This window comes from Bufo gargarizans, chromosome 8, assembly GCF_014858855.1.
Source record: "Bufo gargarizans isolate SCDJY-AF-19 chromosome 8, ASM1485885v1, whole genome shotgun sequence".
NCBI lineage: Eukaryota > Metazoa > Chordata > Amphibia > Anura > Bufonidae > Bufo > Bufo gargarizans.
The window spans coordinates 19,535,758-19,549,872 of record NC_058087.1 but is presented as its reverse complement, the minus strand read 5'-3'; the positions used below and the strand labels follow the sequence as shown (position 1 = coordinate 19,549,872).

The 14,115-nt window shown below is 40.3% G+C and overlaps 1 protein-coding gene across 5 annotated transcripts in view; it reads right to left on the bottom strand.

Moving 5' to 3' along the window:
• Positions 1-1,013: 1,013 nt before the first annotated feature.
• The window catches only part of RBMS1 (RNA binding motif single stranded interacting protein 1), a 367,960-nt gene continuing 354,858 nt past the window's right edge, over positions 1,014-14,115 (bottom strand). For all 5 annotated transcript variants that reach the window (XM_044302601.1, XM_044302600.1, XM_044302603.1 and 2 more), the window contains exons 12-14: positions 12,003-12,083; positions 10,282-10,360; positions 1,014-4,109 (exon numbers count right to left, since the gene is read on the bottom strand). In XM_044302601.1, coding sequence (XP_044158536.1) covers positions 10,289-10,360; positions 12,003-12,083 — 153 coding nt within the window. In that variant the 3' untranslated portion in view covers positions 1,014-4,109; positions 10,282-10,288. The remainder of the gene's footprint in view (positions 4,110-10,281; positions 10,361-12,002; positions 12,084-14,115) is intronic.

Genomic DNA, 14,115 nt, shown 5'->3' with positions numbered 1-14,115 from the left:
AAGGAGTCTTACTCAGACTTCCCTAACCCTGGGTTCACACCTGAGCGTTCTGAAAGGAGCGCTCTGTATGCGCGATTGTACGGGCGTTTGCAATCGCGCATACAGAGACAAGCGAACGCCCATTCTCGTGCGTTCCCGAAAGTCTATGTACGGGAACGCGCGACAAGACGCCCCAAAGAAGCTCATGTACTTCTTGGGGCGTCGGGCGTTTTACAGCGCCCAGGTGAGAACCATTCACATAGGGAATCATTGGTTTCTCCTTGTTGAGCGTTTTACAGCGCGTAGGAACGCGCTGTAAAACACTCAGGTGTGAACCCAGCCTAAACAGCTATTCGAAAATTGGTTTTCAGACAACCCTTTCGTCTACGGTTCATAAAATTCCAACAAACAGTAACCGCACAGCATAGTATTCTGGGTAAGGCCTCATGCACACGACCGTATGTATTTTGTGGTCTGCAAAAAACAGATCCGAAAAAATACAGATGACGTCCGTGTGCATTCCGCATTTTGCGGAACGGAACAGCTAGCCCCTAATAGAACAGTACTACTATCCTTGTCTGTTATGCGGACAATAATAGGACATGTTCTATTATTTTGTGGAGCGGAAATACTGACATACGGATATAGAATGCACACGGAGTAACTTCTGTTTTTTTTTTGTGGACCCATTGAAGTGAATGGTTCTGCATACGATCCACAAAAAAAAACTACGGACATGGAAAGAAAATATGTTTGTGTGCATGAGGCCTTAGGCTCCTTTTACATCTCATACAGAAGAGTGACTTTCTCTGTTTAAAAAGGATTGGGGAAGGATCAGAGTACGGCTCATGAGATACAGAGAATATTCCCTTGAACTTTCTTCAGGAATGTGCCCCTCTCCCCTTCGATCCTCCTTTATGATGTAAAAAGACAGACCCATTTTAGATAAGTTCTTCTAAGCTCTGAGTTTTGACTTCATTTTCTTTCTGTATAGGATTTTTTTTTATATACAGTTCAATAAATAAAGAAAACACTTTTTTGTTTTGGATGTTTTTTATTCAAAAGTTTTCAAAAGAAACAAAAACAGAAAAAAAAGCTAACAATCTAATCAAATTTACAGTTCAAAAATTTTATTTTGGCGTTTAACAATAACTACAGAGTTGTCTTGAACCGGACAAATAAGTTACCACTGGCAAGTGTGTGGCACTAGTAAAACAAAAATAAAAAATTAACTCTCTTGATCATATAGATATCTCTATGAAAATCTTTTTTCAATCTGTACAAAAGGTCTTTCTTCATAAATTAATTTCTTATAATTTAATGGCTGTCTACTACTGTATGTGATGTTTTAACTGATTATTTTATATGTACAGAGGTTATGTTTTTTTTTTTTTTTTTCTATGTTCCAAATCTTACCCAGACACAAAGTATGGCACCTTATTCAGACACCTGCAGCACTGTTTTATTCTTCTTAATAGAACTGTGTGACGGGACTACAAATATCTAACTTTCACAATAAAAGAAAGAAAAAAAAACAAAACTGAAATTTAGAAGGCTTTTATAAAAGAAAAATGGCTGCATGTCTGAACGTCAATTCTTTACTGCTTAAGGGACCGGTTTAGAATTCGTAAGGATAAAACCCACACCTGAAGCAGCAAAGGTGTTTCATTAAAGCAATTTTAAACAGGGAGCATTGAACCAATTATACCACAACTTTAGATTTTTTTTATTTTTTTTATTCCTCTGCAAAAAAAAGAAAAATATGATTAAGAAAAAAAAAAATAACAATATTCTTTTGAATAGGTAATTTTTTTTTTTTTTAACAAAAATCTAAACTTAGAGCAGCAATTACTTTTGAAACTATGAAATGTCTCCACTGGCTAAAGTCAAATACATGCAGTTTTAATACAAAAAATACTTAAAATAATAAAAAATAATTATAAAAAAAAAACAAAAAAAAAAAAACTGTCCTTAAAACTGCTTAGCCCTAGCTCCAGCTAGGAGGATTTGGTCAGTGGAAACAGGCAGTGCCAGCAACCTGTCCCATTAAAAAAGGAAATAAAGTTTTGAGGTAGATAACTGATCACACTGCTGACCAGGCAAGTACACAGTTTTGGAAGACAACATAATTTTTTTTTCCTTTACATATGCTATTAAAATAAAACCATAAAAAGCCATAATATAAGCAGTGATTGATCTAATGTGTTATTAAAATTGTGTATATAATAAGTGTGTATATGCGTGTGTGTATATAATATAAATATCTCTCTCTATATATCTATACACACATACATACATGCACATATATAACTAAAATGCAGTATTTGGCCAATCAGAAATTTCATAGTTTCAAAACAAGTTTTTATTTTTTTATTTTTTATTTTTTCTTTACAATTAATACTTGTAGTGATGACGTGAAGTGTGGCACTGCTTGGATCCAAGTCTTCCTTCATGCTTTTTAAATTGTGTCCATACATGTACTAAAACTATTAAAAACAAATGCAAATGTACAAAAAAAGGCACATTCTCCTATCAGCAAACTGGTCCGGCAAAAATAAAGAGTACAGAAAAATTTCATGCTGAGAATAATCTTGGAAGATTGGTTACTGGCTCTTTGTTCTTTGGTAAAGTTACCTTTAAAAAGTGCCAAGTCTTTTTTTTTTATTATTATTCTTTTTTTTTATCACCTAATAGAGAGCTAGTACCCAATGCATTTACGATTCCACTTATGTCTCAGCTTTTTCATTTTTAAAGTCCTTTAGCTTTTTGCCATAATGCTGCATCAGCACTTTTTTGTTTGCTTGGTTTGAGCACAATCAACTATCTAAAGCACTATCATTAATTGTATAAAGAAACTAAAAAATAAAAAAAGCGAGAAAGGAAGAAAACAAAAAATAAAAAAACGGAACACATTCACGGACAAATCCCCTATCCCATTTCCTATATTCTAATGACACTAAAACATCAAGTTATTTTGCGCAAAAAAAAGCAAAAAAGTTTTTACATTGCATCTTACAGCAGATTTCCTAAAATTGCTTAGACTACCAGAGCAAATTATTGGCATAAGGCCTTACAAAACAACTGATTCTATTAAAACATCCCAGTCAGAAAATGTGTTTCACACAAAAACATTATCCCTCCTTCCCGCCCGCCCACAGCTTTTTCCACTACCATACATGTTACGTGAAAAACAAAATTAAAAACATCTACACATTAAAAAGCCAAATTTTCAGCAATTTTATTAACTACCTTTAAAAGCCCTATGCTGCTGTTTTACAAGGCATAACTGACCAGCTTGCTTGGTCAAAAGCAATCTACACTTTTTTTTTTTTTTTTTGTATTTTATTTTTATTTATTTTTTTCTAGTAATTACGAGGAGGAAAAAAAAAAAAGCTACAGCATTTAAAAGTTTTAAGGCAAATTGGAATTCATTGAAAAAAGATAAGACACTTCACGCTATGAGAAAAAATTAGTCAGAACGGACAGCAACTGCAACACTGCACTACAGCAACACTCACACTGCAAGCACAGAGGCGTCACAAACGACGCCTTTTTTTTATTTATTATTGTAACCAATTCAAAATCGGAGAAACCAGGAATATTTAGTTTTGCAATGACCTGTCACTGGTTTCTTGCCAGTAAAAGAGTTAACCTTCAATAAGAAATAAAAAAAATAATCACAAACAGAAGAAAAAAAAAAAAAAAAAAAAACTATTCTCAAAAGTTATAAAACAAAAGCATCTCATCAAAATTTAAAAAAGGACAAAAAATAAAATTAAAATAACACAAAAGGTTTCTGGCATGCACATGTATTCAAAGAAATGGTCACCTGTGCACACCCAGAAATAACTCATAGTCTGTCTCTTTTTTGTGTTACGTTACTTGATAAAAAATCTCATAATAAAATAAACCTGTTCAGGGGAACAGCCACTAGATGAATTGAAGGTTTTTTTTTTATGCACCTCATAGAACTTATAGCAAAAATAGTTCGAGTTGATTTCATTATAAATAACATTTTTTCCCAAGAACCTGTGCAAAACTGTCAATTCATAAAGCTTGATTGTTCAGAAAAATCCGTGATTGTTTCAGCATCTGAACCTCTTTTCCCCCAATCAAGGTCATCGTTCCATCTGTAAAAAGAAAATAAAATGATCAGAGATGTTTCCACAGCATCGGTTTAGATATCCATCTTGGCCCATTAGGTCATATGGGTAGACCGTTATATAAATTTTAACCTTAGAGGGGTTGTCTAAGATGTTGATATAGATGACCTATCCTTAGAATAGGTAATCAATATCATATCGGATGGGGGCCGGCTCCCAGCACAATTGCAGATCAACTGTTTGAAGAGATCGTGGCACTCTGGACTTTTTTTTCTAGGCCAGTTCATCGGTCACGTGGCCTAGGTGCAGCTCGGTCCCATTCAAGTGAATGTGGCTGAGCTGCAATACCAAGCAAAGCCGCTATACAATGGATGGTGTGTGCTTGGTAAGCGCCGAGAAGGCCCTGGTGCTCACCGCAGGCACCTCAGATAGCTGATCAGAGGTGGTGCCATGTGATATTGGCAAGCTATTCTGGAAAACCCCTTTGGATAACAAATAAGGCTAATTTATGGTGGCTGTAATTTTATGGTACGTATTACGGTATTGGCACCTGAACCCCTGTGGTTCTACTAAACCAGACCTAGACCACCATAGACTGCATTATGGTCATCTAAAGCCCAAGGCCAACATGTAAGGAGACAACTGGTTCAATATTGTCCTAGGGGCTTTATGAGCTCATGGGTATTTTATGTCAACCACACGTATTGCGGACACAAAATGCACACAAATTGCACACAAAATGCGGACCGCAATGCACGAACACAGTCCGTGGGGCAGCCACAGCAGATCGGGGACCCATTTACTTGAATAGGTCCGCGATCCGGCCGTTCCGCAAAAAGATAGGACATGTTCTATCTTTTTGCGGAACAGAAGCACGGGACAAAACTCCACGGAAGCACTCCGTAGTGGTTCCGTTCCGCACCATTCTGCATCTCCGGATTTGCGAACTCATTCAAGTTAATGAGTCCGCATCCGTGATGCAGAATGCCCATGGAACGGCACCCGTGTAATGTGGTTCGCAATACGGCAACGGGGTGCACACGTTCGTGTGCAGGGGGCCTTATTCTTGAAACAATTCTATATAAAGTCTCTAAGGCCAGTATTACATGGCTTCAACCACCAGGCCCCTAAAACTGACCTAAAGATCTGGCCATGATACAACAAACGTTCTAACATAGATTTTTTGGGAAAAATATTTCCTGACAAAGGAAACTGCATTGAATAAAACAAGGAGATGCACAAAAAACAACAAAGGACACCAGATAGGTACACCCTCATAACGGTGCTAATACACTGTTTTGTGGTGGTTTTTGGCTTATAAGGCAGTGAATTTTTTTTTTTTTTTTACAAGCAGTTTTGTGGGGTGGTGTGTTTTTTTCAGACTTTTATTTTTTCAATAGAGAAGCTATGGAAAACGCCTGGCAAAAAATCACGCCAAACCCAGAGTACGTCAAGGGATGGCACTACAAAAAAATGCACTGCTTCTAGAGTGTTTCAGGAGCCTGGAAAACTCCCTTCATTTCATTATAAATAATTATGTGCATAGAAAATAGAAAAATAAAAAGTATCATTTCACATACAATTATATTTAGTGTAAAAATTACACCTTGGACATGGAAATGAAGACACTGACTTCCTAGATACTATTTATTCTAAAATGTATCAAAGAGAATGGATCATCAGAAAATGGCAAAATATTTCAATCAAAAGTGTTAATTATTATTTTTTTTTTATATGACTTCAAACATTCCAGTTTTTCACTGCAGAACTCAATAAGCTGACATTTCCATTTTTCTGCAGCTCATTTATCAACTTTGCTGTGTAGACAAGAGTCAGCAGGGGATTTGATGACCTCTCTATTGTACTGCCAGAGGTCTAGATAAGGAAGCATAGTAACTATTAGTAACACTATACACACTGATAAGTCAGTGAGCAGCTACCCTGGCCTACAGGAGAGGGAGCTACAATGCCATGTCTTCCTATGTGCATTTGACTGGCCATAGACCTTAATAATAGCCGTCGGTCGGATGCTTGTTTGCACAACAGCTATTGCTCACGATGCTTCCATACATATGCAAGCTCTGCTCAGCAAAGCGTGCATGTGTTCTGAATGGGGAGAGGAGAGTAAGCCGCCATCTACCCTGAGAACAAAAAGGTTGTACATGTTGAGATCTAACAGTCCGATCCTTCTTTTCACCATTATCTGCAATCGGCAGATATCCAATGTTTATGGCCAGCTTTAATTTATTGAGCCTTTTTTTTTTTGACCGTTGTGCCTCAAAACGCATTCTACATTTTTCAAAACACGTGGATCTGTAAATTTTTGTGATTGCACGTAATTAAATATTTTAGTATAGCCACTGTATTTCAGTAAAATGTATCTGCCGTTTGTTCTTTTCCTTATTTCCTGTCCACCTCACCGAGATGGTCGCACACACTCAGTTTAAATCTTCAACTGCCACCAGCCTTATCTACTGTTAGGCTGGGGCTACACGACGACAGTGGTCGCAGCCAGGATTGTTGAGCAGCGGTGATCCCATAGAAAGGAATGGGATCGCCATGGCAGTCGCAAGAAATTTCTATGGGATCACTACTACCCCGCAATCCAGTGTCACCGTGTAGCCTCAGGGCTCATGCACAAAAACATATTTTCTTTCCGTGTCCGTTCCGCTAAATAATAGAGCATGTCCTATTATTGTCCGCATTACGGACACGAATAGTATTGTTCTAGTAGGGAGGGGCAAGCCGAAAAATACTGAATGCACACGGTCGTCATCCGTATTTTTTGCAGACCGCAAACTACATACAGTCGTGTGCATGAGCCCTTAGACGCTGTGGCAGTTACCGGGAAAGAGCTACAGCAGAAAGGACACACTCCCTGAGCTAACTGCCTGAAGAGACTATAGCAGAGTAGAGAGATCTCCGGATCCGTGTGAGGTACAGGGCTGGTTCTAGCTTTGTTAGAAAGAGGTCGTCATGTCCTATATGATGTCTGATTTTTCATTTCTACATCAATCACGGGCATAACCCCCTTTAACTCCCATTCACAGCAGCTGCCATAAAGCACACACGCTCTACTGCTCTTTCTATACAGAAGAAATTTTGTCTCCAATATGGCCGCTCTCTAGCATTTTTTTTTTAAACCTACAAAATAGCTTTTATATATATATATATATATATATTTTAATTTTCTTTTATTTACTCTTATCCAGTTATTGAGCCTACAATTAAGCACAAGACTTTCCCTTTAAGGCGGCAGATGCTATAAATGTAGCACTGTGCATAATGCAGCGCTACGGACGAGCAGCTGGATATGCTGATGCCACTTACTGGAAATGATTTTAGCTGCTGCAAACTCCGAGCCCTGATAAATGGATTAGTACACGTCTGAGAACAAACAGACGATTATCCAGAGTAATACCGCTATTTACAGAGCGGCCGTGTTGAGTGTCTGTGTACAGATGGTTGCCATTGTGACAAACGCAGCAAGGGGATGGACGACAGCTATCGAGCACAAGGCATCTCAACGATGCTGCTCACATAAGCCATGTCTGAACTCCCCTCACCTCTCTCCCCTACGTGAATACTTTGCTGACAGTTACTACGCGATACAACAAAGTCCGCGGCCGCTTTAAAATTGCACACTTTTTTTTGTTGTTGTTATTTATAGTCCTGCACACAGGTTTTTTGGGCGTTTAAAAATTTTGACACAACATTAAAAGAATTGTCACTTTTGTGATTTTAGGCCGTTTTTACCACTTTCCAAAATTGGGTGGGACCCTGTTGCAAAATACTGCTCAATTACGGTATATTTCAAGTCAATGGGGCCATGCTGCCATTCCCTGCGCAGTGAATGGTGGGAGCGTCGCTGTCTAGAAAAAATAAATAAAGCTTAAAGGGGTTTTCCCATCTAAAACTTTGGCATATGGCTAGGATCTAAAGATGGTGGCATATCCTAGCAATATGCCATCAAAGTCTGAGATGGGGCAACAACCCCCTTTTTAAATGGCTTGTCCAGGATTAGAAAAACAGCGCCACCACTGTCCATGGGTTGTGTCTGGTATTGCAACTCCGCTCCGTTGGAGGCATTGGGGCAAAGCTGTAATACAGCACACAACCTGTGGACAGGGGTGATGCTGTTTTTGGAAGAAAGCAGCTATGTTTTCCTAATCTTGGACGACCTCTTTAAAAAAGGCGTTCTGGAGCCAAACGAGCATTGATGCCCCTTCACTCAGCAAGAAATGTTTACTTGTCGGAAAACCCCTTTAAGGAGCAGACTAGTGTTATTTGCTAAATCACTAACATTAGCAGTGAGAGCAATCTGAAAACCAGTGCGTTCCCCCGGGGGGATTTCAATTTCCCATGCGGCTCCTCTGCTCTCATCAGCAGGAAACAGACCTCCATTTACTGCAAATGGGACACAGGCTAAAGAATGATGTAATAGGCTTTACTGATGGAGAGCAGAGCGGCTGTGGGGAATCTGAGATTATTACTGGTGCCCTGTGCTATTTTCAGATCTCTACACGGCTGGTGTCATACGTAACTGTCCAGTACATCACAATATGCTGGAGGCTATTTAAAATAATTAAGTAACACATAAAACTCGCCCGTTTACGCAGATCCGCCAGTCTCTGTTCGTGTCCTGTCTGAGCATGTGACCACTGCAGCCACTTGCTGGTCTCAGTGCTGAGACCAGTGATTAGATGGATTGAAGGTGAATGGAGAACGGCAGAGACCAGAGTGGCGCTGGATCGGAGACTGCTTAAAAGGGTTTCTGAGATGGGCCAGATAGGCATGGGTGCCAGCTCCTAATTTCAGAGCAGCCGTACATGCGCAGCCACCCTCCGTTCACCGCTATGGCAGTTGCAAAAATAGCTGAGCACCGATTCGGCCATTTCTTGCAATCCCATAATGATGAATGGAGGGCGGCTGCGCAGGAACAGTTCGCTCTCCATTCACTTCTATGGGACTTCCGGAAACAGCCGAGTTCGCTTTCAAAACTCCTGCAGCAATGAATGGAGAGCACAACACGCATAAGGCTACTTTTCCTCTGGCGTTTTGGCTTTCCGTTTGTGAGATCCGTCATGGGCTCTCACAAGTGGTCCAAAACAGATCAGTTTTGCCCTAATGCATTCTGAATGGAAAAGGATCCGCTCAGAATGCATCAGTTTGCCTCCGTTCAGTCTCCCTTCCGCTTTGGAGGCGGAACACCGTCTGACGAAACTGAGCCAAACGGATCCATCTCAATTGACTTTCAATGGTGTTCAAGACAGATCCTCCTTGGCTATGTTAAGGATAATACAAACGGATCCGTTCTGAACGGCTGCAGACGGTTGTATTATCAGAACGGATCCGTCTGTGCAGATCCATGATGGATCCGCACCAAATGCGAGTGTGAAAGTAGCCTATGCAGTATGCTCTCCTTCGGGGGGCCCTGTTCTAGAGATAGGTGCAGGTCCTCTCTGACTTTAATGGCATATCTTAAAGGCCACACCCCCTTATCAGGTAAGCCACGCCTCCTCGTCGAGCACAGCGGAAAAAGTGCATAGCGTCGACGATAAAAGCATTATCTGCCATAGTAAATCTGCCCCACCAGAGGATACCATAGTGGACCCCAAAGGTCCAGGAGAAAAAAAAAAATACATCCTTTGGAGCCAATCACTTGCCTCTAGGGTCTATTTCTTTGATTTAAAATAGGGGTTGGGCCCCGAGAATAAGTCAGACTAGATTGCAGCCTTCAGCACTCAAGCTGCTGTGAAACTACAACTCCCAGCATGCTCTCTTGTTGCAACTCCCATAGAAGTGAATGAAGCATTTGTGAAACAGCTGGAGTGCCAGAGGTTGCTGATACTTTTGTACTTATTATTAAAAATCCTCCTCAACCTAAGGACTCATGAACAAGACGGATACCTTCCGCATTTTTTGTGGACCCATTGACTTCAATGGGGTCACATTTTTCGGACAAGGTTAGGAGATGTACGGAAGCATCTATCTGTATCTAAAGATAGAATATATCTGTAAAGTGCAGACTACGGACCCATTGAAGTCAATGGGTCTGCATAAACATAGGCGGATGGTGCCCGGACTGATCTGTGGTTTTTGGACCGTTTGCATGAGGTCTAATAATAATCTAGAACTTCCCCAGTATTGGACGGCGGCAGCACCAAGATTTCAGAGGGATACAGTCGTACTCCCTTACCTTAGAGTTACTTGTTTTGTTGATAGGTGTACTGAGAATGATCGCTAGAGGTCTCCACCGACTGCTGACCGCTGGGCTCCTGCAAAAAAGGAAGAATATATTCGTGTCTAGGAATAACGGTAATTCACAACAAAGCCCATCAGAGAGATAAGACACGTTTTCAATGCAGTAATGTGTACTATAGAAACAGTCAGAAGGACACGTTTATCTTTGCTTTTATGCTATGCGGTTAAATGCAATCTATTCTCCCCTGTTATCAGCCTTTCCAGGCTGAGGAGAGACGGATTACTAAAGTTATGGAGAACCGGTCATCTCTCCTGACTGGTCAGTTTTAGTGACTACTTGTATTTAACCTAATATAACAATACTGGAGCATCTATTCTTAGACCAGCAACGCAACGTAGAGTTCTGTTATCCCTCCTGGATTTTTTTAAAATATATTGACAGGTGGGTGGCTACACAATCTGACGTTGATCCATCAGGGTCAGGCCTCTTTGACAGGGGGAATGGTAACATCCACTTGTCAATTTAGTTTTTAAAATTCAGATGGAATAAGAGAAAAACAGTACAACAGAGAGTTAAAGGGGTTATCCCATGACTAATGTAAAAAATTTAAAATCAGACCTCATAGTACATGACAATCTCTTTCTAACAAAGCTAGAACCAGCCCTGTACCTCACATGGATCCAGAGATCTCCCCATTCATTGCTCTGCTAGGTTTATATCAGGCTGACCGCTCAAGGGGAGTGTCTATTCTGCTGCTGCTCAGGGGGCGTGTCAATGCTCTACCTATCACAGCTCAGGGGGCATGTCTTTTCTGCTGCCGCTAAGGTGGCGTGTATCAGCTCTCCCTATCAGCTCAGGAGGCATTTAAAGGATGAAACTGAGCATGTGCGGCCTTCTCAGTGAGCAGGACAAAGAAATAAGAAAAAAAAAACTGCAGGTGGCGCTATACAGATACATTTTATTAAATAACGCACTGGCTATGCCAAGTTTTTAATTACATGAAATTATAAAAGTATTCAGATCAAGGTGCTGGTTTGAAAACTGTAGAACATTTTTCGTGAGACAACCCCTTTTAAAAAGAAGAGTTATTTCAAGGGGAATACAAGTAGTTACTAAATTAGACATGTCAGGAGAGGCGACAGCCCTTCTTTAAATCATGGATGTTTAAAGATGACCAGTTGCCTCTCCTGACATGTCTAATTTAGTGATTACTTGTATTTCCCTTGTAGTAACAATTCTGGAACATCTATTCTTATGACTCTATATTGTGCCATTCTCTTATTATTCCTGCTAGAAGCTATGAATGAATTACTCGTACTTTCCAATGCAGCTCCAGGTGTGGGGATGTGTCCCTGCACAACCTATCACTGACATCACTCATTTAGTGTGAGACTGTGCAGGAACACACTGCCAACTGGTAACACCCAGCTGGACCTTCATTGCAAACTGCTAGCAATTCTTTCATAACTTATAGAGTGAATAAGAGGAATGACAAAACAGAGCGATAAGAATAGATGGTCCAGGGTTGATAAATACACAAGGAATGCAAGCAGTTACTAAAACAGACATTTTGGGAGAGGGGGGTATTGGGTCCTCTCTTCAAGATCCACCACTGTTATTCTTAGAAACACCTCTTTTGATGCCTACTTGCATAGACTGCTCACCTAGTAATGCTTAGTGTGCTGAATGCCAATAAATCATATACCCATACTGACCTCAACAGAAACTGCAGCTGTCTGGACGTGTGTGTATTGTGGGATGTACGCTCCTTGCATAGCTGTTGTTGCAGGCATATACTGAGAAAACAAAATGGAGGGAATTTTTTTATTTTTTATTGCTTAACGCATACAATTCAAGAGTACAGATACAGACAGTATGTGTGCCAATTGTGGTGTAAATCACAGTAATGATGCACAGTTTGGTGACACCCACTGAAACTATACCCTCAATTTTGGTGGCCAAATCTTTTTTTTTTTGCATTCGTTTCATGAAAATTTTTGGTTATCCTTGAAACTTTTTTTTTATTTTGCATTTGCTAAACATGTAGTAATATCATTCTGAGTTACTTTTCATTATTAGCTTTTCAATACTGAGCCAGACTGTGAAACTGAATAGCCAACCTTTAAACTTAAACAAAAATTTGGTAAAGATTTATTAATCTATCTTTATAGAGGTCGATTTTCCTCTTTTCTGATATTAATCCCTTCACCTCCTTGAAGGGCTTTTCATTTTTAAGCCATTCTGCCCCTTTAAAAAATTAATAAAAAAATGTACACCCTTGGTAAACCTCTTAATAGTGAACTTCTACATTCCTGTAGTCGCCACTAGGGGGAGATGATTATATATTAAACTTAATAATAATACAAAGTGCATGAAGTGAGCTCCTAAACTCCATCCAGGCCAATGTCTTTACATCCAGAGTGATTATTAGACCCAATGGTTGCTTCCTTTATCTTCTAAACCAGGCATCCTCCAACTGCGGCCCTCCAGCTGTTGTAAAACTACAACTCCCACAACGCCCTGCTGTAGGCTGTTCGGGCATGCTGGGAGTTGTAGTTTTGCAACAGCTGGAGGGTCGCAGTTTGAGGATGCCTGTTCTAAACTAGGCAAAGTTCAAACACAGCTCATATTAGTAGGTCTAGTATTATACTAATGCCTGCACATCCAGGTATGTGGTACCCAGAAAACTCATTTTATTGCGTAAGTCAATGCACAGATAATTTCTGAAGATGGGGGGGGGGGGGCACAGAGACATTATAACTGGCCATAATACTTCTGCCTTGACAAGCAGATGGTAATGGGTGTTGTGTCACCTCATTTGTGCTCTGTCTGTACGAGTGCGGCACCGGCTATGGGTTTGGTATAACTTAATTATATGAGTCATGAACCACACGGGGGAGACCCATTTTACGCATAGGTGTGGTATCCTTTTAACAGTTTGCCACTCCTTGATTGTGTCACTCATCTCAGGAAGCTAAACGAGCTCAGGTTTTATAGAGATACCTTATGACTGGCGAAAGCTCACCCATCGCATTCCTCAAAGGTTATGTCAATGGAATCATTTGGAACATTGTACAAATTATGAAATATCTAATTCCTTAGACTATTATAGGCACCTGTGGGCATACAGTTTTTATTCTATTACATCCAGTTCCCTGCTCTATAATATGGACTGAGGCTTTGTCTGCAAAACAACCACCATCTTAACTTCAAGGGAAACTATAATGTAATGTTATTTTACAGGGGTCTGACAAGTCAGAGAGGCAGGGTGATGGGCAGTGATAGGGCACATGTACATAGTCCAGGGACTGGGTTAGAGGTGAGAATTACTGTATGTTACACACAGGTGTCTTCAGCGCCCAGTAGAAGACTGAAGACAGGCTCTTCTTGGAAGTGCTCAGAGCTTTGCTAAGAAGACTCTTTCCACCCTGTTTTTTAGTACAAAGAAACATCTTTCCCTAATAATGTATGTTACAAACCATGTTCGTCACCCGCGATGCTAGGAAGGCTCGTCCCCATTGCAGCCTGCTATTTGCTGCAAACAAACCTCTCCCCCCGTCGCCGTATGTTTTGATCCACGCGACGCGGTGCCAGGGAGCGGGGGAAGTATAACCTGTATGAGGTGCCCAGGCATTTTGGGGGGCATTATAGGAGTTGGATAAGCCCTTTATTGTCCCTGTCCTTACACTACATTAAAAATAATCTGAAATGTCAATTACAGATTGTCAGATACACTTTCAGTATCCACGATTGTAATAACCTGCCGAATTAATTTGACACGTTCATTCTTTTTACTGTTGAAAGCAAACGCAAGGCAACAGCAATGTG